The sequence below is a fragment of the Mirounga angustirostris genome, unplaced genomic scaffold, assembly GCF_029215605.1.
Source record: "Mirounga angustirostris isolate CCGP_5_RB_7025 unplaced genomic scaffold, mMirAng1.0.hap1 SCAF_9, whole genome shotgun sequence".
Taxonomy (NCBI): Eukaryota; Metazoa; Chordata; class Mammalia; order Carnivora; family Phocidae; genus Mirounga; species Mirounga angustirostris.
Genome location: NW_026991717.1, coordinates 110,735,076 through 110,762,811, shown reverse-complemented (window position 1 = coordinate 110,762,811; position 27,736 = coordinate 110,735,076). Strand labels below are relative to the sequence as shown.

Below are 27,736 nucleotides of genomic sequence, written 5' to 3'. Positions count from 1 at the left end.
GAGCACTAAAAGACACTCCAGGCTTATCTTGTATATTTCTTGCCCCAGTCCTAGAACTAGCCATTTGTCTGAGGAGAAATTCCTTTTATTGGTCAGTAGTATTAAAAAGCCAAGAACTGAGCATTAGGTATGCTTGTTGTTACTGAGGTATTGTTTCTTTTGGACCCTTTCTGCAGAGAGAGGAAAGGAATACATGTGTGTATGGGTTAATATTAAATTAATATTAATCTAAACATGATTAAAATTAAATATAATCTTAAACTAAACATGAATCCATAGTGATGTCTCCAACTCTGAACACATGGATCGTTCTAAGCTCCTCCCACTGTAAATATGTGATTTCTCTACTAATGAGAAACATGGTTCCCACCAATCACCATCCATTTAACATAACTGTTCAAACATACAGCAAACATATAGAGTAATATCAGAATTGTTAACCCATACTTCCCAAGGGATAGAACACCTAGAATAAAGTGCTTATATACAGTTCCTTTATCTTTAGTCCTAAAAACACCACTTATATCCAAAGTTAGAGTAGTCCCTCGCCCCTTATCCATGGTTTCACTTTCTACAGTTTGTTACTCATGATGAACTGCAGTTTGGAAGGAGATGATCCTCTTTGTAACATATCATTAGGAGGTCAATAGGAGCCTAACACTATGTCACACTGACTATTTGTAATTCATCTCACTTCATCATATTACATAGGCATTTTATCTCACATCATCATCATCATCATAAGAAGAGTGAGTAGAGTATAATTAGATATCTTGAGAGTGAGACCACATTTACATAACTTGTACTACAGTATATTGTTATAATTGTTCTACTTTATTATTAGTTATTGTTGTTAATCTCCTACTGTGTCTAATTTATAAACTAAACTTTATTGTAGTTATGTATGTATAGGAAAAAAACAGCATATATAGGGTCTGGCACTAGCTGTGGTTTCAGGCATCTACTGGGGGTCATGGAATGAATGTATCCCTTGTGGATGAAAGGTGACTACTGTATTTAGGTCGGTATCTTTTCCCTCAAGCCCCTTCAGTGAAATTGTTTCTTATATTTATAATACACTTAGATGCTCTTGTCAGAGTTTGCATTATTTTCTGGGATCTGCCAACTGCTTAAATGCTGTCTTAAAAAAATTTTGCAGATGTTAAGCATTCTTTGTGATGTAAAGTTCTGTGAGTTTTGACAAATGTATAATGTCATGTTTCCATATTCCCCCCCCAACAATATCATATAGAATAGTGTTACTGCCCAAAAAATATGCTATGATTCATCCATTCATCTATGTCCCTCTTCCCACAAATCCCTGGCAGGCACTGATCATTTTACTGTCTATACTATTTTCCTTTTTCTAAAATGTCACAAAATTGGAATCATATGGTATGTACCCTTTTCAAACTGGCTTCTTTTACTTAGCAATATGCATTTAGGATCTTCCATGTCTTTCTGTGGCTTGATAGCTCATTTCCTTTTATCTTTAAATAATATTCCATTGTATGCATGCACCACAGTTTACTTATCCATTTACCTGCTGAAGTACATCTTGGTTGATTTTAGCTTTTGGCAATTATCTTCTGAACATTCACATGTGGATTTTTATGTGGCATAAGTTTTCAAATTAACTGGGTAAATACCCAGGAGTTCTGTTGATTTTGGATACAAGTTCTTTTTTAGATATTGTGATAGAAGAACTAGATGAAAAAATCAATAAGGATATGGAAAAACTCAAAGACACCATCAATTATCAGGATCTAATTGACAAAGAATGTTCCACATGACCAAACAATCTACATTCTTCTCCAGTGCCCATGGAACATTCACCAAAAGAGATCCTATCTGAGACCATAAAAATAAACCTCAAGAAGTTTAAAATAATTGAAATCATACAGTGTATTTGCTGACCACAATAGAATCAAATTAGAAATCAATAACAGAAAGGTAACAGTAAATTCTCATATGTTTTGAACCTACACCAACTTATAAACTTCTAGATAACCAATGGAGCAAAGAAATCTCAAAAGAAATGAAAAAGAAATACTGCAGTTATTGCAAATAAAAAGACAACATATCAGAATTTGTAGGATGCACCTAAGACAGTGCTTCTAATACTCACATTAAAAAGAAGGTGAAATCTCAAATCAACAATATAAGCTCCTTCCTTAAAGACCGTACAGAGCAAAATAAACTCAAAATAAAGAATGAAATCATAATGAGCAGAGATCAATGAAATTTGTGAATGGAAAAATAAAGAAAACCAATGAAACAAAATCTCATTCTTTGAAAATATCAATAAAATTGATATCTTAAGCAAGACTGAAAAAGAAAAAGAAGACATATTAGCAGTATAGGAATGAAACAGTAATATTAATACAGACAGTTAAGATAAAAACAATAATCAGAAGATAATAAGAAAACTCTATATACATAAATTAGATAATGTAGATGAAATGGATGAATTCCTTAAAAAGCACAAAATGCTACAGTTAATCAAATATAAAATAGATAATTTGAAGAGCTTTATAACTTTTAGGGAAATTGAATCTACTGTGCAAAAACTTTTGAAAAACAAATCTCCAGGCCGTATGTTTCACTGGTAAATTTTATAAAATGTTCAAAGAGAAATTGCTATAAATTCTACATTAACTCTTCCAGAGAACAGAAAAGGGAACACTTTATACTACTTTTTTAATGAAGCTAATGTGACCTGACAGTAAAAACATATAAAAAGATATCTCTTATGAATACAGATATAAAAATTCTTACCAAAATATCAGCAGATTTCAGCAATATATAAAAAGAATGAAAAGAAAAAAAAGAATGATATGACACAACCCAATGGAGTTTTTTCTAAGAATGCAAGACTGGTTCTAAATGTAAAAAAGTCAATCAACATAATCTATCACACTGACAGGCTAGAAAAAAATAGATCACATAATTATCTGAATATGCAAAATGCATATCAATATCCATTCATGATAAAAACTCTCAGAAAAACTTGGAATAGAAACAGAGCAGAAATTTTCTCAAACTTAAAAGCTTTTAAAAGCCTAAGGGCGCCTGGGTGGCTCAGTTGGTTAAGCAACTGCCTTCGGCTCAGGTCATGATCCTGGAGTCCCAGGATCGAGTCCCCCATCGGGCTCCAGTCCTCCATCGGGCTCCCTGCTCTGCAGGGAGTCTGCTTCTCCCTCTGACCCTCCCCCCTCTCATGTGCTCTCTCTCTCATTCTCTCTGTCTCAAATAAATAAATAAAATCTTAAAAAAAAAAAAAAGCTTTTAAAAGCCTAAAAACAACATAATACTATTGATGAAAGACTGAAAGCTTTTCCCATAAGATCAGGAAAAAGGCAAGGATGTCCATTCTTATTATGGCTACTGAGCACAGTGGTGGAAGTTCTAGTTAGTACAACCGGCAAGAAAAAAAAGATCAAGGCATGCTAATCAGGAAGGAAGAAATAAAATTGCCCCTATTTGTAGATAATATATGTACTGAAAATATGAAAGACTCTAAAAAAAAACAGATAACAACAGAAAATATCCTCCTAGAACTAATTGTACTAGTATTTAAGCAAGGTTGTAGCACATAAGATCAATATACAAATTGTATTACTACAAAGAACAAACTGGTGGTTGCCAGAGGGGAGGGGAGTAGGGTGATGGGTGAAATGGGTGAAGAGGATTGGGAGGTATATAAGTTTCAAGTTATGGAATGAATAAATCCCAGGGCTGAAAGATACAGCATAGGGAATACATAATGTTATATGGTAACAGGTGGTGGCTACATTTGTGGTGAGGATAGCATAATGTTTCAAGTTGTCAAATCATGTTGTACACCTGAAAGTGATGTACTAATGTGTGTTGACTATACTTCAATAAAAAAAAAATTAAAAATAAAATACCATTTACAGACTTCTGATGTCCAGTACTGCGTGTTAAAAGCTTGGGAGTTGCCACTCCATCCTAATGACAAGTAAAAGGCTGAATGGACTGAAAAATCAACTCTTTGGATCTATAAGAGATGGGAGATACAGGGCAAACTGCTGTCTCCAAGACTGAAGAAACCAACAGGCAAGAAAAAAAAAGAGCAGAGACTCACAAGGAAAACAGCTACAGGAAACAGTGCTGAGGTGGGAAACCTGAATTGTAATTGATGAATTGCTGGATGCTTGGTATGGACAAGTGGAAGTTATAAATTCCAGGAGGACCCAGTCATAGGGGAGCCTCCAAAATATTTTGAGATTAACATCCAAGAGCATAACCAGGTTCCTATGGAAGATAATGAAGAAAAATCCTTGTGCTTCTAGCAAGGGGAGAGGAAAGGAACCATTCCAAAATGCTGGTAGCATTGTGTTCTTAATAAGGCCTGACTTCAGGGATAACTAGTTAATCAGAGTATAATCTGCTGGGATATTATCAGAGCCTAATTGACCTGGAAGAAGCAATAACCCAACTTCTGCTCACTCTGGCCCTGCTGTCCCACCTAAGGTTGGGGGTGGTGGTGAGAAAGAAATGAGAAACACTTGTGAGGTGTAAAGTCCAGAGGCATAGGATCGCTAAAGGACTGAGACCTAATTGTATGACTACAGAACACTTCCCTTCCCCACAAATCTCATGACCATACTACCTAAGGACATTTAAAACAGTTCCTTTTTTGTGGAGAAAGGGGAACCTCTTGCATTGTTGGTGGGAATGCAAATTGGTGCAGCCACTCTGAAAAACAAGATGGAGGTTCCGCAAAAAGATATAAATAGAACTACCCTATGATTCAGCAATTGCACTATTAGGTAATTACCCAAAGAATACAAAAATACTAATTTAAAGGGATACATGCACCCTGATGTTTATAGCAGCATTATCTACAATAGTTAAATTATGGAAACAGTTCAAATGTCCATCAGCTGATAAATGGATTAAGATGTGGTATACACACAGACACTGGAGTATCACCCATAAAAAAGAATGAAATCTTGTCATCTGCAATGATGTAGATGAAACTACAGAGTATTATGCTAAGTGAAAAAGCGAAATAAGTCAGTCAGAAGAAGATAACTACCATATGATTTCACTCATATGTGGAATTTAGGAAACAAAACAAATGAGCATGGGGGGAAAAGAGAGGCAAACCAAGAAACAGACTCTTAACTTTAAAGAACAAACTGATGGTTACCAGAGGGGAGGTGGGTAGAGGGATGGGTTAAAGAGGTGATGGGGATTAAGGAGGGCACCTGTGATGAACACTGGGTGTTGAATCACTAAATTGTTCACCTGAAACTAATATTACACTGTATATTAACTAACTGGAACTTAAATAAAAACTTAAAAAAAATAATCTAAAAAGAAACCCAGTTCCTTTTATCTATCAAGAAAAAAAATTACAAGGCATGCTAAAAGGCAAAAAACACAATTTTAAAAGACAGAGCAAATATCAGAACCAGACAAGGCAGGGATTTTGGAATTATCAGACCAGGAATTTAAAACTAAGAATAATATGCTAAGGGTTGTAATGGATAAAGTAGATAGCATGCAAGAACAGATGGGTAACGTAAGCAGAAAGATAGAATCCAATGAAAGAACTAAAAAGAAATGCTAGGCATAAAAAAACTTTGAATAGTAATGAAGAATGCCTTTGATGGGCTCATTAGTAGACGACACAGGTGAGAAAAGAATTTCTGAGCTAGAGGATATATCAACAGAACCCTTGAAAACTGCAAAGCAAAAAGAACAAAGACTGAAAACAAAATAATAAAATATCCAGGGTCTGTGGGACAACTACAGAAGGTATAACATATGTGTAATGGGAATACTAGAAGAGAGAAAAGGACAGAAGAAATACTTGAAACAATAATGCTTGAGAATTTCCCCAAACTAATGTCAGACACCAAACCAAAGATTCAGGAAGCTCAGAATTTCAAGTAGGGTAAAGGCAAAAATGAAAAATAAAAAACCCCAAACTACACCAATGCATATAATTTCAAACTACAGAAAATCAAGAAAATGAATCCTGAAAGAAGTCAGAGAAAAAGGCAAAACAACCTTACCTAAAGAGGAAAAAAGACAAGAATTACACCTGACTTTACCTCAGAAGCCATGCAAGCAAGAAGAAAGTAGAGGGAAATATTTAAAGTGTTGCAAGAAAAGAACAACCAAGTTAGAATTCTGTACACTGTCAAATTATCCTTTTAAAAGTGCAGGAGAAATAGAGGCTTCTCAAATAAAAATTGAGGGTATTTGTTGCCAGTAGATCTGCCTTGCAAGAAATGTTAAAAGAAGTTCTTTAAAGGGAAATAATGTAGGTCCTTTCATAGAGTATAAAAGACAGAATAAGTGAAAGTAAAATAAATTATTTTTCTTATTCTTAATTGATCTAACATATAACAGTTTGTTCAAAATTATAACACCAATAATATATTCAGTTATATATGCTTATATATATATCTTACGTGTATATGTATGCTTATATATATAAGTGAAATGAGTGACAGCAATAATACAAAGGATGGAGGAAGGAATTAGGATAATTTTATTATAAGGTATTCACACTATTTGTGAAATAGTATGATGTTATTTGAAAGTGGACTTTGGTTAATTGTAAATGTATACTGTAAACTCTAGGGCAACCACAAAAAAAGTAAAACAAGAAGTATAGTCAATATGCTAAGAAAGGAGAAAAAAACAGAATCATAAATAAGGCTCAATTAAAACAAACAAAAGGCAGAAAAAGCAAAAGATAAAAATAGAAATGAAGAAAGCAACAAATAGGAAACAGTATTGAATATGGCAGACATTAATCCAACAATGTTAATAATCACTATGGATGTCAATGGTCTAAATGCACCAATTAAAAGACAGAGATTGTTAGACTCCCAAGTGCATGTTGTCTAGAAGAGACCCACTTTAAACAAAGATACATATAGGATAGGTTAAATGTAAATGGATATAGAAAAACATATCATGCTAACATTAATCAAAAAAAGCAGGAGTAACTGTATTAGTTTCAGACAGTTACCCGTGCTAAAGAAGGACATTTATAATGATAAATGGTCAATACCCCAAGAATACATAATGATTTTAACGTGCATGCACCTAACAACACAGTGTCAAACTTGTGAGGTAAAAGCTAAAAACTGCAAAGAGAAGTAAGTCCACTATCATACTTAAAGACTGCAACACCCCTCTGTCAGAAATGGACAGACACAGGAGTATCTGAGCAGAAAATGAGTAAGGACAAGCTTGAACTCAACAACTCCATCAAACAACTGGGTATAATTGACATCTCTATACTACTTCACCCAGTAATGGCAGAATATACATTCTTCTAAAGCTCATGTGAAACATTCACCAAGGTAGACCACTTTTTGGGCCATAACACACACCTTGGCAAATTTAAAAGGATTGAAATTCTACAGTGTCTACTTTCAGACCACAATTGAATTAAAATAAAAATCAGTAACAATGACTGGAAAATCCCAGAATATGTAGAGAATAAACAGCACACTTTTAAATAACACTTGGGTCAAAGAGAAATATCAAGAGAAATTTTGAAATATTTTGAAGCAAATAAAAATGAAAGGGGGTAGGGGAATTGACAAAACAGGTGAAGGGGATTAAGAAGTATAAATTTCTAGTTATCAAATAAATAAGACAAAGAAATGAAAATTTAAAAAAAATAGGGAGAGAGGAAGGAGGAGAGGGAGAGATAGAAGGAGAGAGAAACTTTAAACTTTGAAATGCAGAGAAAGCAGTGCTTAGAGGGAAATTTATAGCACTGAATACAAATATTACTAAAAATAAAGATCTTAAATCAATCATCTGAATTTCCACCTTAAGAAAACAGAAAAATAAAAAGAAAAAAGAAAAATAAAATAAAATTAATTCAAAGTAAGCAGAATAGAAATAACAACAATTAAAGAGGAAATCAATGAAATGGAAAATTGGCAACCAATAGAAAAAATCTACAAAATTGAAACTAGTTCTTTGAAATGATAAATAAAACTGATAAGCCTCTAGCCAGGCTAAGTAAAAAAGAGAATACACAAACTATAAATATTAGAAATAAAAGAGAGGACATCAAGAGAGGACATCACTACAGTTCCTACGCACATTAAAAAGACAAGAATACTTCGAACAACTCCATACCCATAAATTTGATAACCTAGATGAAATGGACTATTATTTTAAAAAATGTAATCTGCCAAAACTCACATAAAAAGAAATAGACAATCTAGATAGGCCTATTAACTTCTATTAAGGAAATTGAATCAATAATTAATAATCTTCCAAATAGGAAGCACCAGGCTTGGATGTATTCAATAGTGAATTCTACCAAACATTTAAGGAAGAAATTACTCCAATTCTCTATAATCTCTTAAAGAAGATGCAGAGGAAATACTTCCAAACTCATTCTATGAGGCTGGTATTACCCTAATGCCAAACAAAGCAAAGACACTGGAAGAAAAAAAAAAAAAACTACACACCAATGTTTCAAAAATCCTCAACAAAATATTAGCATATTGAATCCATTATGTGTAAAAAATTATACACCACGACCAAGTAGGATTAATCCCGGGTATGCATGGCAGGTTCAACATTTCAAAATCAATTAATGTAATTCATCACAGGCTAAAAAAGAGAAGTCACATGATCATATCAATAGGTGCAGAACAAGCATTTGACAAAATCCTACACCCATTTGTGATCAAAACTCAGTAAACTAGAAATAGAGTGTGGACATGAGGGAAACATCCTCAACTTGATAAAAAAAAATCTATAAAAACCTACAGCTAATATATTACTTAATGGTGAAAAACTCTTAGCTTTCTTAGTAAGGTTAAGTATGATATCCCCTCTCACCACTCCTTTTCAACACTATACTGGAAATTTTAGTTAATGCAATAGGACAAGAAAAGGAAATAAAAAGTATACAAATTGGGAAGGAAGAAACAAAACTGCCTTTGCTTATAGATGACATGGTCATCTATGTACAAAAGCCAAAAGAATTATCAATAAAAAACCTTCTGGAACTAATAAGTGATTACAGCAAATTTGCAGAATACAAGGTTAATATGTGAAAGCCAATCATTTTCCTATATACTGGCAATAAACAACCGAAACTTGAAATTAAAACACAATACCAGTTACCTTAGCAGTGCCCAAATGAAAAAATTATAATCTAAAAAAAATCTGTATAATACCTATATAAGGAAAACTATCAAAGAGTGATATCAACAAAGAACTAAATAAAGTTCCTATCCCATGTTCCTGGATTAGAAGACTGAATATTGTCAGAATGTCAGTTCTTCCCGGCTTGATCTGTAGAGTCAATGGAAATCTGATTCAAAATCCCAGCAAATTATTTAATGGATATCTATAGACTGATTCTAAAGTGTCTATGGAGAGGCAAAGGATTCAAAATAGTCAACAAAACATTGAAGGAGAATGAAGTTAGAGGACTTATATTAACAGACTCTGATTCTTTCTATAAAGTTATAGTAATCAAGATAGTATGGTACTGGTGAAAGAACAGCAAATAAATGAATGGAAGAGAATAGAGAGCCCAGAAATGTAGACACACATAAATATAGCCAACTGATTTCTGACAAAGGAGCAGAAGCAATACAATGGAGCAAAGATAATCTTTTCAACAAGTGGTACTGGAACAACTGGACATCTACATGCAAAAAAAAAAAAAAAAAAGAATCTAGATACAAACTTTACATCCTTCTAAAAAATTAACTCAAAATGGATCATAGAACAAAATGGAAAACATCTGTAATCTCTCATTTCTTATGATGCCTTGATTTTTGTGTTTTGTCACCTTTTTTTTTTATGTGTATGACCTAACTTCCCTAGAATTCTAAACCCCTTAGAAGTTAGATAGAATCTAACTTCCTGAGAAATCTGTAAGGTCTAAGTTGAAGCAGAATCCCTTGAGAGATAATTTACTTCTGTCAATTGCTTAAGACATTTTCAACCCAAAGCCACTTTAAATTTTCCCTTGTTTGATGTTTCTCATACTGCATAAGTAGTCCCAACATGAGCCATTACGAGGATATGAGATAGAACAGCTGGACTCAACTCCCTTCCAAAGTTAAGGAGATACCTGAAGGATCATTCTTTTTTTTTTTTTCAGGCAAGAAAACCTTTTATTTTAAACCACAAATAGTCAGCAGGTGGCCACAACTATCCATGTTTCATTAAAATCACATAAAACCTAGGTACAAAAACACCACTGATTATTGCTCTAGAAAAACTATGTAAAAATGTAAATACGCACACTAAAAACACCACAGTATGCACAGGACTCGATTTTTAAAGCAAGCGCATGGAATGCTGAAGGATCATTCTTAAAAATACACTAAATTGATCCTGTGCTCTAGATGTTATGATCTATAAGTGAACTAAATCTTCATAGAATTGCTATGCTCTGTGCAAGATCTAAAGATACTGTAAGGAACCTGAAACACGTTATTCAGGTTGTGTATTATATGACTCATGATGAATGGGTCTCAGCTAGGATAAAACTCTTAGGGGGCTTATAATATAGAGCAAACTATACATGCTGGGTGGGAGGAGGGGAAAGCTGTCAGCTGGAGGTGACCATTCACCCCAAGTGTGTCTCATTTGTCTTTTGCAACCTGGTGCACTTCCTCTGATATTGAATCTGGATGTTGTGCCTGAAGTATTGTAGAGCTGTCCCAAGAAAATGTACATGCTGTGTATGTTGTATTTCCTATCCTAAAGCATTTTTTAAAAATTGTGGTAAAATACACATACCATAATATTTATTATTTTAATTAATTTTAAGTGCACAGTTCATTTACTTAACTACATTAAAGTTATTGTGCAACCATCATCACTGTCCATCTCCAGAACTTTTTCGTCATCCTACACTGATACTCTTTGCCCATCCTATACTGATACTCTGTGCCCATTCCTGTTCTAGCCTTCCAGCCCCTGGTAACCATGTTCTACTTTCTATATATTTGGCTATTCTAGATACCTCATACAAGTGAAATCAATATTTGTCCTTTTTGTGTCTGGCTTATTTCACTCAGCATGTCTCCAAGATTCATCCATATTGTGTCATATATCAGCAGCTCATTCATTTTTAAGGCTAATATTCTATTGTATATATATAACACATTTTGTTTATCCATTCATCTGTCAATGGACTTTAAGTTGCTTCTACCTTTTGGCTATTGTGAATAATGCTGCTATGAACACTGGTGTACAAGTATCTGTTCAAGTCTTTGCTTTCAGTTGCTCTGGGTTCCACCCAGAAGGGGAATTACTGCACCATATGGTAATTCTGTTTAATTTTTTTGAAAAACTTCCATACTGCTTTGAACAATGGCTACATCATTTTACATTCCCACCAGCAATGCACAGGGATCCCAATTTTTCCACATCCTTACCAACACTTTTTATTTTGTTTGTTCATTTATAATAGCTATCCTAGTGGGTGTGAGGTAGTATCTCATTGTGGTTTTGATTAACATATCTCCAATGATTAGTGCCTTGAACACTTCATGTGCTTATTGGCCATTTGGAGAAATAATCTATTTCTTTGGAGAAATATCTATTCATCTTTAAATTGGGTTGTTTTTGTGTTGGAGTTCTTTATATATTCTGGATGTTAAATCCTTATCAGATACATGATTTGCAATGTTTTCTCCCATTCTGACATTTTACTTGGTTGATAGTGTCCTTTAAGTCACAAAGGTTTTAATGCTGATAAAGTCCAATTAAGCCTCTTTTTTGTTGTTGCCTGTAATGTTGGTGTCATATTCAAGAAAACCACTGCCAAATCTAATATCATGAAGCTCTTCCTGATGTTTTCTTTCATGAGTTTTATAATTTTAGCTCTTACATTTAGGTCTTTGATACATTTTGAGTTAATTTTAGTATATGGTGTTAGGTAAGGGTACAACTTCATTCTTTTGCCTGTGGATATCCAGTTCTCCCAATACCATTTGTCGAAGACCGTCTTTTCCTCATTGAATTGTCTTGGTACCCTTCTCAAGATTCATTTGACCTTATATGCAAAGGTTTATTTCTGGCCTCTCTATTTGATTCCATTGGCCTAAAAATCTGACTTAATACCAGTACAACTTTTTTGATTATTGTAACTTGCAGTCAGTTTGATAACAGGGAGTGGGAGTCCTCCTGCTTTGTTGTTCTTTTTCCAGGTTGTTTTGTCTCTTTGGGGCCCCTGGAGATTCCATATAAATTTTAGAATGGATTTTTCTATTTCTGCAAAAAGTTATGTTGCTGTATTTTGATAGGGATTGAATTAAATCTGCAAATTGCTTTGGGTAATGACAACTTAATATTAAGTCTTTCAAACCATAAATATGGGGTTTATTTCCATTCATTTAAATCTTCTTTAATTTCTGTCAGCAAAGTTTTATAGTTTTGAGTGTACAAGTCTCTCACCTCCTTGATTAATTACTAAGTATTTTATTCTTTTTGATGAGAATTTAAGTGGAATTGTTTTCAAAATTTCCTTTTTGCATTTTTCATTGTTAATATATGGGAACACAACTGATTTTTGCATGTTGATTATGTATCTTCAACTCTGCTGAATATGTGTGTTGGTTCTAATAGAGTGTGTGTGTGTGTGTGTGTGTAATTGTTAGGGTTTTTTACAAATAAGATCATGTTAAACAGAGATAAATTTACTTCTCCCTTCCCAATTTAGATACCTTTTATTTCTTTTTCCTGCCTAACGTTTTGGCTACAACTTCTAATAGCATGTTTAATGAAAGCAGCAAAAGTGTGCATCCTGCTCTTATTCTTGCTTTGGAGCAAAAGTTTTGTCTCTCACCATTATGATGTTAGATGTATGTTTTTTAATATAAGCCTTAATTATGTTAAGGTAGTTTCTTTCTATTCCCAGTTTGTTGAGTGTCATTAATATGAAAACATGCTGAATTTTGTCAAATGCTTTTTCTGTATGTGGTATATCACACATATGTAATATACTGTGATATATTACATTGATTGCTTTTCATATGTTGAAACATCCTTGCATTCTGGGGATATATTACACTTGGTCATGGTGTATAGTCCTTTTAAAATATTGCTGAATTTGTTTTGCTATCATTTTGTTGAAGATTTTTACATCAATGTTCAAAGAGGATACTGGTCTGTAGTTTTCTTGTAGTTTTTCATCAGGCTTTGGTATCAAGGCAATGCTGGTCCCATAGAATTAGTTAGGAAGTATTCCCTTTTCCTCCATTTTTTGGAAGAATTTGAGAAGGACTGGTGTCTGTTTTTCTTTAAATGTGTGGTATAATTCTCCAGTGAAGCCATCTGGTACAGTCATTTTATTTGTAGGTAGGTTTTTGATTACTGATTCAATCTCCTTACTAATTACAGATCTATATGGATTTTCTATTTTTTTCTAATTCAATCTGAGTAGGTTTTGTGTTTGTAGGAATTCTTCCATTTCATCTAGGGTATCCAATTTATTGACATACAGTTATTCATAGTATTCTCTTATAGTCCTTTTTATTTCTATAGAATTGGCAGTGATGTCCCCATTTTTGTTCTGAGTTTAGTAATTTGAGTCAGGTCTCTTTTTTTTCTTAGTCAATATAGCTAAAAATTTTCAGTTTTGTTGATCTTCTCAAAGAGTCAATATTCGGTTTAATTGATTTTCTGTATTATTGTTCCATTTTCTATTTTATTTATTTCTGCCTTAATCTTTATTATTTTCTTCCTTCTTCTAGCTTTGGGTTTAATTTGTTCCTTGTCTAGTTCCTTAAATTTTAATGTTATGTAGTTGTTTCTGAGGTCTTCCTTTTTTTAAAAAAAGATTTTGTTTATTTGTCAGAGAGAGAGCAAGCGAGCACAAGCAGGGGGAGCGACAAGTAGAGGGAAAAGCAGGCTCCCCACTGAGCAAGGAGCCCCAGGACTCTGGGATTATGACCTAAGGCAAAGGCAGACACTTAACCAACTGAGCCGCCCAGGCATCCCATGAGATCTTTCTTTTTTTAATGTAAAAAAGAAGGGTTTTCTTTTTTAACCCATTTACAGCTCTAACTTCCCTGTTAGTATTGTTTTCCGTGAATCACTTAAGTTTTGGTAGGAAACATAGGGCCAGAAGACAGTGGAATAATATTTTTTAAAGTGCTGAAAGAAAATAACTGCCAATCCAGAATTCTATATCTAGTGAAAATATCCTTCAGGAATGAAGGTAGAATGAAGATATTTCCAGATGGAAGAAAGCTACTAAAAGGTTTTGTTAGCAGACTTGCTCTCAGCCAATAACAATACCATAACTGTGGTCAACACTTCAATAAGACTTACTATGAATCAGTTGTTGTTCTAAGCATTTTATATGAACTCACTTAATCCAAAAGGTTAGTACTATTAACATCCTCATATACAGATGAGAAAAAAAAAAACAAACCAAAAAAATGTTAAGTAGCTAGTAAGCAGTAGAGCCAGAATGGAACGCAAGCAATCTGGCTTCAGAGATGATGGTCTTAACTATTACTTGGTACTATCCTGTAACTGACTTGCACAAAGTAACTGGAGGATATTTCATCACATAGATGAAAACCATTTTAAACAGATTTAGTAATTAAAAAAATTTTTATTTAATGCTGCTCTCTAGAGATAAAAATAGGAAGGCAAGGAAACAACTTTGATATATTACTTTGAAAAAAAGTTCTATAGAATTAGGATGAAACACTGATTTATCAACAGTAATCATAACAATAAACATTTTTTGAGTACTTACTATGTGTCAGGAGTTGTTTTGGGGTCTGAGGATATAAAAATGAACATGAAAAAGTTCCTGTTCTTAGGGATTTTATATAAATTAGGTTATACAAATAAGTACATAATTGCAATATAGCATGTGCTATAATAGAAGCACGTACAAATCCCAAGGAGAATACAAGGTAAAAATGCTGTAGAAAGTAAGCATCAGTATAATCATGGCTGTTTTAAAATAGTAATTTTTTAAAAGCCTAGAAAATGTTCACAAAAAATGAACATTTAGGAAAATATTCCACAATTTCTTATGCATAACTCATATAGACTACTATCTCTGTTTTAAATTTGTAAATAAACTCTCAGTTAAATCAGCAATGAACAGGAAAAAAAAAAAGCCACAAGAATCTGTTACCACGCTGTGTATTTATTTTAATTTTTGAAGCCTTCAGCATAAAGATGATGGACTTATTCTAAAGTACTTAGAATCAACTCCTGCTGATTAATTTTCTATCACTCAGCAGTCATGTGGATTCAGAAGGTAGAAGAGGAATTAATCCAGAAAATTCTTTCAATAAGACAAAAAGTGCTATTTCTATACTGTATCAAGAAAGCTATAAAGAGGGCGCCTGGGTGGCTCAGTTGTTAGGCGTCTGCCTTCGGCTCAGGTCATGATCCCAGGGTCCTGGGATCGAGTCCCACATCGGGCTCCCTGCTCCGCGGGAAGCCTGCTTCTCCCTCTCCCACTCCCCCTGCTTGTGTTCCTGCTCTCGCTATCTCTCTCTCTGTCAAATAAATAAATAAAATCTTTAAAAAAAAAAAAAAAAAGAAAGCTATAAAGAGTTACTTTAACAGTTGCAAAGAATAAGTTCTCCAGCTAAACTGTGGGATCTTTAAGGTGAGGGCCATGTCATAATTTTCTTTCTATCCTTAGTATCTCTGATGGTTAATTTGGGGCCTAGAAAATAGAGTATTTATGTTTGCTGAATTAGATTTTTATTACAAAAGAATTAACAAGAGATGAAGTTTAATTTTTTCTTGACTATATCCTTGTATGTCAAGAAAGAGTTCTTTTATGTTCAAATGTCACTACTTAATTCCATAGAGAAAAGGATCAAATGTGACCCTTGACCTCAGAAGTGTAGGGAATGTAAGTATGTTTAAAAAAAGAACAGCAAAGGGGTGCCTGGGTGGAGCAGTTGATTGAGCCTCTGACTCTCACTTTTGGCTCAGGTCTGATCTCAGGGTCATGAGATCGAGCCCTGCGTTGGGCTCTGTGCTCAGCATGGAGTCTGCTTGAGTTTCTCTCTCCTTCTTCCTCTGCCCTTCCCCCCTGTACTTTCTCTCTGAAATAAATAAATAAATCTTTTTTTTTTTTAAAGATTTTATTTATTTATTTGACAGAGAGAGACACAGCGAGAGAGGGAACACAAGCAGGGGGAGTGGGAGAGGGAGAAGCAGGCTCCCCGCAGAGCAGGGAGCCCGATGCAGGACTCGATCCCAGGACCCCGGGACCATGACCTGAGCTGAAGGCAGTCGCTCAACCAACTGAGCCACCCAGGCGCCCAATAAATAAATCTTAAAAAGAAAAAAAAAAAAGAACAGCATAGAAGAATGATAAGTTCCTTAAAGATCAGCATGGACTTTTAAATTTAAAATTTCTACATGCTATTGTAATTCTTTTTTGCTCTTACTTAAATTAAATGTTATAATATAGTACCTATGAAAGCAAAAAGAATACAGTAACTAATGACCAATTCACATTTCCCTTTAGCTGTGTTTCAAGTGTCTGCGATTAATGGGATATAAACCCTAAGTAACAGAAACGGCATTATTATTCATATTCCATGTGCTATGTAGATATACTTAGTTTTGTATTCATATTTCACACAGGATGAATAAATGGCTATACATAATGATTATGAAACCATACAATTATAAAGTGGCTGTATATTTTTAGATTGCTCTGAGATCAACTGCCTATTATTCAGTGGTCATTAAATCAATAGATTCTAAGTTGATACTTCTGTCTTTAACTTAAATGATGTATGTTGTCCTCATTAAAGGAGATTTTAATCTAAGAGTAACTAAAACAATAACATCACACAGAGAATCGATGTCACCATCTATGTCAACAAAGCCATAGTTTTAAATATACTAACATAATATACTACTAATATACTATTAATTCAGCTTCTTTTTATGACCACACATGAATATGCCTTTTTATAAATTCCTACCAATAAGAATAACTTATTGAAAAAAACCTCTACTGTTTTGTTTTATTAAATTAGCATTTGATGACAATTAATGATTATTAATTGATGATTACCAATAATCACACACAAAAATAATTTTACATCTTAATAAACTGGACTCCTCTCTGGGTTTGGATTGACACCTTTTAGCAAAATATAATATTTTCTAAAAGTTTAAACATAATATGTAAAAAAAAACTTGAGGGAAAATGGTCAAGATTTAGACAGGATACTAAGACTCTGAACTCTGGGGAAAAAAGGGAGCAAATTTAAGTGTTATTGACTGAAGTTTCTTATGTTTATCAGTCTATTGTAGTGATTAGTGGTATGGAATTAATTTTCTTTGCAACATGTTAGTGACTTTCTTACCTAGAGAGCATGCCCAGAGGTGTAACATTAAGTGATCCCATCAGCATTGCCAGGGCCATCCCTGGCGCTTCCCGTTCTATTACTTCTTTTGTGGCCTGTAATTAAAGATTAAATAGCAGACTGAGTGAAATTAGCCAAAAATAAGGAAGGCAGAGTAGTAAAATTAACTTAAAAATAATTATAAATCATACTTTCTATTGACCATACTTTGTAGTTCCCTAAACATTGTTTTTAAGGTATCAAGACTCAGTTCTTCGGGACTAGTGAATAAAAGCTAAGAACCAGGACATCCAGGGAAATTTTATACATTAGCAGACCCTTCTTATCTCTTATAACTCGGAGGTATTTGATGTAAGTCCCATCCAATAACCTAAATTTTAAGATGTAGACTTAGATTGCTATAATAGCTCAACAGATTTTCATAGGGCAAGAAATTTGGGTACTTTTTGACTATTACGCATGAAATAATTAATCCCTGAGATCATTTGTATCTCTCCCAGCTCTATGATTTTATGATATAATTAAAACGAACTCAGGAAGTCATCACATCAACTTTCTCATGTATTTGGTAGAAGAAAAACTCAATTTGCCATCTTCTATATTTTCAATACAAATTAACTATCTTATTTTAAAAAAGAATCAATGAAGTGATAGGCTTTCACTATACAATAGAAGTTTTAAGATAGGGCGTTCTTAACACAAGTGTGGTTAAACCTGAAATAAGAGAATGAAGAAGACAGGAACATTTCATTTTCTAAAGGTCAATCAAAATGGGTATATATTTATATTGTGATGGTAAAGATATGTTTTAGGCTAAAAGTTATGAGTGAAATACATGACCGAATCCATTCCTAATCCTCTATTTCTACAGATGTTAACAGGTTAAAATAATTGGGAGCAATATAGGAATAAAGCTTGCAAAATAAACTATTCCATTAAAGAAGAAGAAAGGCAAATTAAATAAAAGGAAAATTATGGAGGAATATAGAGAAAGGTTGATTTTTTAAGTATTTTATTAGAAGTAGAGAGATAGTACTAAATAAGATTGTAGCTCTGGACAAAATTTAGGTTAAGGACTTGGAAAAGTAAAATGTATCAAGTATGTGTTAGATGCTGGTTGATGTTATAAACTTTTAAGATGCATATAAATTAGTTATTTAATACCTTATAATTATATAGAATAAAGGATTACCAGAATTAATGTGATCTACCGGTCCACTGAATGCCAGCATAATGTAGTATTTAACAATGGCAGAAATTTTAAAGAAATATTAACACTACCATTATGCTTTTCAATAAAACCTGCCTTAAAAATAGAGAATTTTGGGGGCGCCTGGGTGGCTCAGTCATTAAGTGTCCGCCTTCAGCTCCGGTCATGATCCCAGGGTCCCGGGATCAAGCCCCACATCAGGCTCCCTGATCAGCAGGAAGCCTGCTTTGCCCTCTCCCACTCCCCCTGTTTGTGTTCCCTCTCTCGCTGTATCTCTCCCTCTGTCAAATAAATAATTAAATAAATTTTAAATTCTCTAAGAAATTCTTAAATTCCTAAGTTTGGGAGTTAATTACTTTGATTTAAATATATAGCTAAAAAATGTCAAGCTAGCATTATTCAGAATCTATCCGTTGTTTTCCAAATTCAAGCTATCTGGTATGACTTTGAGGTCTCCTGAGAAGAAACACTTTCTATATTACAAACTGCTTTATTGATGTTTATAACTTTTTCTTAGAGACTGTGAAATCTTAGAGTCTTAAAAATCAAGCATGTAGTATTACTGAGAACAATCTTAAAAGAATTCTTTCGATAGGGCTAATATTTATTTCATAATCTACTTGAAAAAGTCACAAAAGCAGTGTTCAACATTTAACGAATTTGGGATCATGTAAAGATGATGTACTCCAAAGTACAGTAGCACACTTTATTTAAGGGAAAATGAAAAAAATATAAAAATAGCTGAGAAGAAGTCTTTCACTTAAACAGATACTTCAAATAACAACATTTATCCATCCATCCAACAAATATTTATTAAGCATCTACTATGTACTAGCTATTATTCTAGGCATTGATGTTACAATAGTGAATAAAACACATTTCTAAGAGTGTGTAAATTCAGTGTCACCTACTACATGAAACACCTGATTGATGAATTACATATGAGAATTACCTACAAGAGATGCAATTCACTAATTTCTATAGATTCTCTAAAATACACCTTTGGATTTGGTTGGGCCGCAGTGGTCTACCTAGAATGCCTTTTCTGACTCTTCAAAGAATTGTTTTACTGTATGCAAGTGGATCCAATGAAATGGCTCAGTGAAACTCGTATTTATATTAGGAAGTATTTGAGGCCATTGTATACCACATTTCTCTGTGATCCTCTTTAAGAGGAGCTATTGGAGAAACTTTCTCTTAAGGTACTCCTCTGTGCCATCAGTTTTTCTTTTTTGGTTTTTTTTTGGTCTTTTTTTAAAAATTACAGTGCTTGTGAATCAAGTTACCCTTGAAAACAGAGACAAATCTGTGGATACTTTTTAGTACAGAACAGAGCTTAATTTCCTCTTATTTTTCCTTGCCTTATTTCCCCACATTTATCTTATTAAAAGTTCTGTTGTGTTTTACGTATTTGGGCAAACCATCCTAAATATTTTTCAGAGTATTAATAACTGTATGGATGATGGATAGATGGATGGATGAAAAAATGTATTCTTTTTTTTTTAAAGATTTTATTTATTTATTTGAGAGAGAGAGAATGAGAGAGAGCACATGAGAAGGGTTAGGGTCAGAGGGAGAAACAGACTCCCTGCTGAGCAGGGAGCCCAATGTGGGACTCCTGGATCATGACCTGAGCCGAAGGCAGTCGCTTAACCAACTGAGCCACCCAGGCGCCCGAAAAAATGTATTCTTTACAGAGAAGTCTTCATCTTTTTCTTAACATAATTTAGGGAGGTCAATTGATGGTGAAGTCCTCTAGATATCTGGACCTATAGACACAAATTTTCTTTATTTGAGAACATAAAAGGAAAATATACGCTGTGGTGATGCCACTAAAAGGCACTAGTGTCTACAGTGGTTAGTGCTGAAGTTGTCAGACTCTTTCTAGGACTACTACAAATCAACCTCTTCGATAAGGTATTTCTAAATAATGCACAAAATAACCTTTTTTACATCTATATCAAATATAGCTTTTCTATAAAACATCAGAACCCTTCTATTTACTTTTTATTTTCTCTTCCTCTAAAGTTGTTTGGTATAGCAGAAAGATCACCATCTGTGAAGTCAGACAATGCCACCACACAGTTAAGCTTCATGAGAGCAAGAGCTGGATGGGTTGCAGCACCTAGCACAGTGCCCAATTTATAGTATGTGTACTAAATAAATATTTGTTGAATAAAAGGATGAATAAATGAACCAATATAGGTTTGAAACGCAGCTGTATCACTTAGTTTCTCTGTGAATTAGAACAAAATATTTAATCTCTTGGAGCTTCTGTGTACTTATGAGTAAAATGGAGATAATAACAAAACCTACCTACATCTTATGAGAATTAAATCACCTAGTATAGAATAGGCATTCAATACATGTCAATTCTCTTTATGCCTCTTCTTTCCAATTCTCCTTATATCCTTGAAGTTTTGATTATACCAGTTAGAGAACAGGAACAATACAAAAATCCAGAAACCAAACCTAGAAAACAGTGGTTGAAAAGCAACGATGAGGGGAAAGAGAACAGAGAGCAAGAACCTAAATGTAAGAACACTGGCAAGTGGGGAACAGGGAGCAGAATACTGAAATACTGGATCTAAGGAATAAGCAACCAAATGAAATGTTTGAATTGGAAGATGGACAGGAGGGTAAGAGCTGGGTAAAAACATATAAACCATAAATGAAAAGATACAACTAGAAGGCAAAGAGCAAGGGAATAAAACTCAATTTAGAATAAAATGAGAAAATATTATCTATCTAAATTATTAGAAAATAGAAACAGAAGAATAGTTTTAATAAGTGTAGCTTTATCTGTGCCTGTTAATGAAGAGATATCAAGCACTCATTATCAATAGGCTATTTATAATCAATGACAAAAAAGAATGCCATTAAAAGTTTGAAATTTTTTCTTAATTAGCTTAAAAATGTTTCCAACTTTCTTATACATTATTTATTCATCAAATTCTTTTTTCCTTGAGCAATAGCAGAAGTTTATATTCCTACTTCAGATATAACCTTTTCTGAACTACGAGAGTCCAAAATAATAAAGTTTAATTGGATTTAGCCATTCTCTTTAAATAAAACATTTCATTTTTAACTTCTAAATACTTTCTAAACTATGAAAGTTGTTAAATACTTTCTAAACTATGAAACCTCCAATGGAAAATCACTTATTGTGATCTTTTTCTTTTATTAGTGACACTTTCAAGATAACATTAAAGTCAAAAAGTGCTTCAAAGACTGCTCAAGTTGCAAAAAAAAAAAAAAATAGCATGTCATAAACAATGATTTTATAGCCCAGAGAACTGGTCAATGAAATTCAGATCCATTTTGGGCGCCTGGGTGGCTCAGTTGGTTGGGCGACTGCCTTGGGCTCAGATCATGATCCTGGAGTCCCTGGATCGAGTCCCACACCGGGCTCCCTGCTCGGTAGAGTCTGCTTCTCCCTCTGACCCTCCCCCCTCTCATGTGCTCTCTCTCATTCTCTCTCTCTCAAATAAATAAATAAAATCTTAAAAAAAAAAAAGAAATTCAGATCCATTTTAATTTCACAGGAAAAACAATCTTAAAAAATGTTATTGTTAACAGGCAATGATGTTTAAATATGTATAGGACACATATTAGCTAAATGTAAATGTGCATAAATTCCTTATACCTCATTGTGACTGTGAATAAACACTTAGTATAGCACTTTTATTTATTTTTCTAGACATATTTTTGTCAATAATCTATATATTAATAATTATATGCTTGCTACTTGACTATATAAATTTAGTAAAATTTCCTCCTAACAATTCTTGCACTGCCCTCTACTGAATAACCTTAAATAACAAAGAGTATCTTTGAAACACTATCTAATAATGTTACTAATAATATTATTAATAACGTTACTCTATCAAGGTAGGATATTTACAGCAGTGGTTCTCAGCCTTGAGCGTGAATCAGAATCTCCTAGACTCCTTGTTAAACACTGACTGCTAGGTCCCACCCAGAGATTTTGATCAGAAAGTCTGGTTGGGGCCTCAAAATGTACATTTCTAACAAGTTTCCAGGTTGATGCTGGTCAAAGGACCAAATTTTGAAAAACACATTGCAGATGGAAGAAATGAAGCAGATTAATGATAATGTATACCACTTGATCTAATCTTCATGATTACCTTATGTTCAACTTTGTAAAGCAGATTGAAATAAATGTGAGGAGTCTTTATCAGAGCAAATATAGACCTACTGAGGAGGTAAATTAGGTAAAAAATAGGCAGTTTAATGACGGCCAATTAAATTTTCCTTACTTTATTGATTAAAGGGCAAACACATTAATTTTATTTTACAACTTAGAAAAGGGTTGTAATAACCTAAACATTCAGAGCCTGCTTCTATAATTATCCTATGGTACAAAGAAGCTATCTTTAATATACTTCTTTTCTCAGGATTACCCATGATGGATAAAACTTGTACATGACTAACTCCTACGGATATTCAAGGAACACCAGCTATAAATCTACTCTTCTTCTCTCATTTAAGAAACAGCAGAATGGAAGAGTCACATTATTCTAAGGACAGCCTTGAATTTATTCTAATTAATTAAAATATTCATTTGCATATTTTGTTCATTTTAAATTAGTTGCAAACACCTTTCAACCAATCATAACACATCAGTGTATCATAACGTGTGATTAAGTGGTTAAATGCTACTGTTACACAGAAGCTGCAACCAGGGAATGGAGGTAGTTATCTCAGTTTTACTTGGAAAATATGATCTTATTTGCGTATTTCTTTTCCTCAGAGTTTTTAGCCTTCTTAAATATTTACATCTTCCTCCACTCTCGGAAGAAGTAGAAAACTTTTCAAAATGGAGATATTCCCATTTTGTTTTTCAGTTAAAGTTTTTACATACATACAGTGTTTAAATAAGATCTTGGTATAATGAAAGATCAAAGGAGACAGTTTAATGGTACAGAGAAAACACAAGAGAGTAAAAATTTAAGTATTGCAGCAGTGTCATTTTCCATTCTATTCAATGAACATATACTTTGCAGTGAGCATGAGATGCCAAGACTCCAGAGTTGAAACTCAGTTCCCATTAAGTGTCACAGAGTTAACATATCATCATGCTAAGTAAGGTTCTAATGTTTAAAGATAAGTATTTCTTGTATAGCATGGCCCCTAAAGCAAGCCAACCAATTTATCTAGCTCAACAAAAGGATTTATTTATTTTTTTAGATTATTTTTTTTTAAAAAATTATTTATTAGAAAGAAAGAGAACGAGAGAGAGAGAGCAAGAGTGAGAGCGGGGGGTGGGGGAGGCCGGAGAGAGAGAGAGTGAGCAGGGGCAGAGGGAGAGGGAGAAGCAGACTCCCTTCTGAGTAGGGAGCCCAATGTGGGGTTTGATCCCAGGATTCTGGGATCATGACCTGAACTGAAAGGCAGATGCTTAACCAACAGAGCCACCCAGGCACCCACAAAAGGATCTATTTTAATGATGGAATAAAAACTGGTTTCTGGGCTACTGAGAATATGCTTTTTCATGGGTGATTATAAGATTTCCAAGTGTTACTTTATGAAAAATCTCACTATGTTTGCTAACATTTAGATACCAACCCTTGTTAACCAACTTGAGAGTATATAGCAAGTACTTCCTAACTTTACAACTTTTCTTTTGACACAGTGAGTTATTTTTCACATTATTTTCCTCCTTTATCTAAACATTAACTTGATAATCAAAATATCAAACAAAAAATCAGGGAATTCAGATGAGAAAATTATTTTTGTGAGATTTTCATGAGAATACTTATCATCATATTCCACTTATATTTTAGCACTACTTCACATCTCACTGCAGGGAAAGGTGAAAGAATGGTGATATTTCTATCGATTATTAGCATTTTTATATCTGCAATATACATTTATTCATTTTTGGCATTATGTGAAAAATAATAAAGTTCTCTTTTAAGGTAGGGTGTGGTTGCATATATCTTTTCTTTTTTCCTCTTTTTTTAAAGATTTTATTTACTTATTTGAGAGAGAGAGAGAGAGAGAGAGAGCGCATGTGGGGCGGGGGGAGAAGGAGAGGGAGAAGCAGACTCCCTGCTCAGCCCCGATGTGGGGCTCAATCCCAGGACCCTGGGATCATGACCTGAGCCAAAGGCAGATGCTTAACCGACTGAGACACTCAGGCACTCCTGCATATGTATTTTGATCTATATAGAAAAAAATGTTACTCATTCATACTCTTCAAAAGCTGATATATAGATATAGGAAAATATCCTGTTTCTCAAATCTGAAGAAAGAAGAAGTTGAAAGATGATACAATTTGAAATTGTACTAAAAGGGGCTGTCTGGTTAGTCAACTGGTGAGAATATAACCCAGTCTCTATTCCAGCTACTCTGGAGTTGTTTTTTTTTTTAAATGTAGTTAGTAGTGTATAATATAAACAGAAACATAAAGCTGCCTAAAAAAATCTATACATTGAATTTTTACTTTATTATGATACACAATTACTTGGTATACCTAAAGCAATGCAAGTTTTAATATTCATATAACAACATAACTAACTGTGCTTAAACATCTTAATTGAGACTAAAAGAAACAAGCTCCCCTACAACCCAGCAGTTGTACTACTAGATATTTACCCCAAAGACACAGATGTAGTGAAAAGAAGGGCCATATGCACCCCAATGTTCATAGCAGCAATGTCCGCGAGAGCCAAACTGTGGAAAGAGCCAAGATGCCCTTCAACAGATGAATGGATAAAGAAAATGTGGTCCATATATACAATGGAATATTACTCAGCCATCAGAAAGGATGAATACCCAACTTTTACATCAACATGGATGGGACTGGAGGAGATTATGCTAAGTGAAATAAGTTAAGCAGAGAAGGTCAATTATATGGTTTCACTTATTTATGGAACATAAGGAATAGCATGGAGGACATTAGGAGAAGGAAGAGAAAAATGAAGGGGGTGGGAATCGGAGGGGAAGATGAACCACAAGAGACTATGGACTCCGAGAAACAAACTGAGGATTTTAGAGGGGAGGGGCTGGGGGATGGGTTAGCCCGGTGATGGGTATTAAGGAGGGCACATATTGCATGGAGCAGTGGGTGTTAAATGAAAATAATGGATCGTGGATCACTACATCAAAAACTAATGATGTGGTGACTAACATAACATAAAAAAAAAAAGAAAGAAAGAAGCTCCTACTTTAGGCCTATATGTACTACTTGCAAATGGCTCACTGTCAACTGATTTTAGAAAGTCTAAAACTTTGCTCTTTTGCCCTGAGATGTGATAATTCTCACTGTGGCCTCTTTATAAAGTATCTACATGAAGAACATGTAATTATCATGTTTAAAGTTCTCATTCTGCAAAACTGGATTCTCACCAAAATAGGCACATGTGATAAAGTGAGAGGAACAAGAAATAGGTGAAGTAAAGGAAGTGGGATGAGTGGAAGAACTGCTGAGAAGAGAGAAAAAAGCAAAAACAGCTCCTTTCTATTTTAATTATCATTATAAAGTGTACTTTGTCATCTCATACCACCCTCAGTTTTAAAATTAGAAGCCAATTGGGAAAGAAGAAAATGAGTAAGTCCTTCCTAAAAAGAAAGAAATCCAATATTTCTGTTGTTTTGAGAAAAACTTAACTAAGTAGAAGTTCCATTAGTAAAGACGAGAGAAAAATGTATACACGTAAGTATCTGGAGCCTATGACATGCTGTAGCTTGAATTAAACAAGTTGCTCTACAGTTTTGCTCATCTAAAAATTGATTATAGAGCTACTAATGTCTCAGTTTATGATCAGGCTTTTTATTTATCATCTATAATCTAATAGTATTTAATTGTTCACATATTAAATTATTATCAGTTTATGTTTTTATGCCTCTGGAAATTTATCTCTCTCAGTTTTCCATTTGTAAAAAGGGGTAATGATATTTGTTACTCTTCTTAAAAAACTAAAGTGTTAACACTATAAAAAATTTTTAGCTAACTGAAAGGATGTCACAATATAATACTAGTATGACAACATACACCACATTAAATTTATAATGCTCTGACAAAGACTCTTATTTCTCTTATTTACTACATTGGAGAGCTAAACATGAGTAATATTTTTAACTACATAATTCAATAATTATAAGTTTTTATTTATGGTCCTTTCTTATAAAACACCTACTGATATTTTCTATTTAAATAATTAACATATTCCTGTATTACATAATACAGAGAAGATTTATTACTTCTCTTTTTGTAAATTCTATGACTAATCCAATGCCACAGGGTAAATCAATAGAAAACCCCAGAAAGGAACTCAGACCTATGGACTCCATCCAATTCTGAACTTAATCCATTAATCTGTTATTGTATGTTTTCAGTTTATAAGACATTGCACCCCATTCAGACATAGGAATGATTTTTTTTCTCTGCCTAAATGCAATAAAACATATAAAATACTTAGTATCATTCCTAATACATATCAAATACTTAACAAATGTTGGGTACTATTATTTATACTAACACACAAATCTAAAGTCTCACCTATGTTGTAGAAATTGTTATAGCCAAAGCAACTGTGAAAACTGAATAGTTCTATAAGAAAGAGTACAGAATAGAAATTATGAGAGGAATATGTCTGTTTTTGAATGTACATGAATTACCAGAAGATGTCTAAAGAATGTAACATGCCAGCAACAATCTTGAAAATTTAATAAAGAATTATCAGGAGCAGCAGTTTTGAAGACACTGATTACCAGGAAGATAGCCTTGGACATTACCATACGTCCGAAGGAGACTGGGAAAGGAATGTGAGAAGATAGAAAATATCTTTTGAAGGAAAAAGAACTAATAGCACCTCTTGATTTACGCTTTTGCCTAAGTCCAACAGAAAACAGCAATGTAGGGATGCCTGGCTGTTGCAGTCAGCCAAGTGTCTGGCTCTTGATTTTGGCTCAGGACATGATCTCAGGGTTGTGGGATCAAGCCCCACATCGGGCTCTATGCTCAGCGCGTTGTCTGCTTGTCCCTCTTCCTCTGCTTCCCCCCATTATCTCTCTCAAATACATAAATAAAATCTTAAAAAGAAAGAAAACAGCAATGTGATTATGTTCCTAAGCAAAGATGAAAAAATGTGTCCATAACTTTATATTAATTTTTAAATTTCCCTAACAATCATAC

At 33.8% G+C, this 27,736-nt stretch overlaps 1 protein-coding gene across 14 annotated transcripts in view; it reads right to left on the bottom strand.

Annotated features, from left to right (window-relative positions):
- The window catches only part of GPHN (gephyrin), a 624,049-nt gene that overhangs the window by 279,151 nt on the left and 317,162 nt on the right, over nucleotides 1-27,736 (bottom strand). For all 14 annotated transcript variants that reach the window (XM_064571194.1, XM_064571187.1, XM_064571189.1 and 11 more), the window contains one exon: nucleotides 17,364-17,458. In XM_064571194.1, coding sequence (XP_064427264.1) covers nucleotides 17,364-17,422 — 59 coding nt within the window. In that variant the 5' untranslated portion in view covers nucleotides 17,423-17,458. The remainder of the gene's footprint in view (nucleotides 1-17,363; nucleotides 17,459-27,736) is intronic.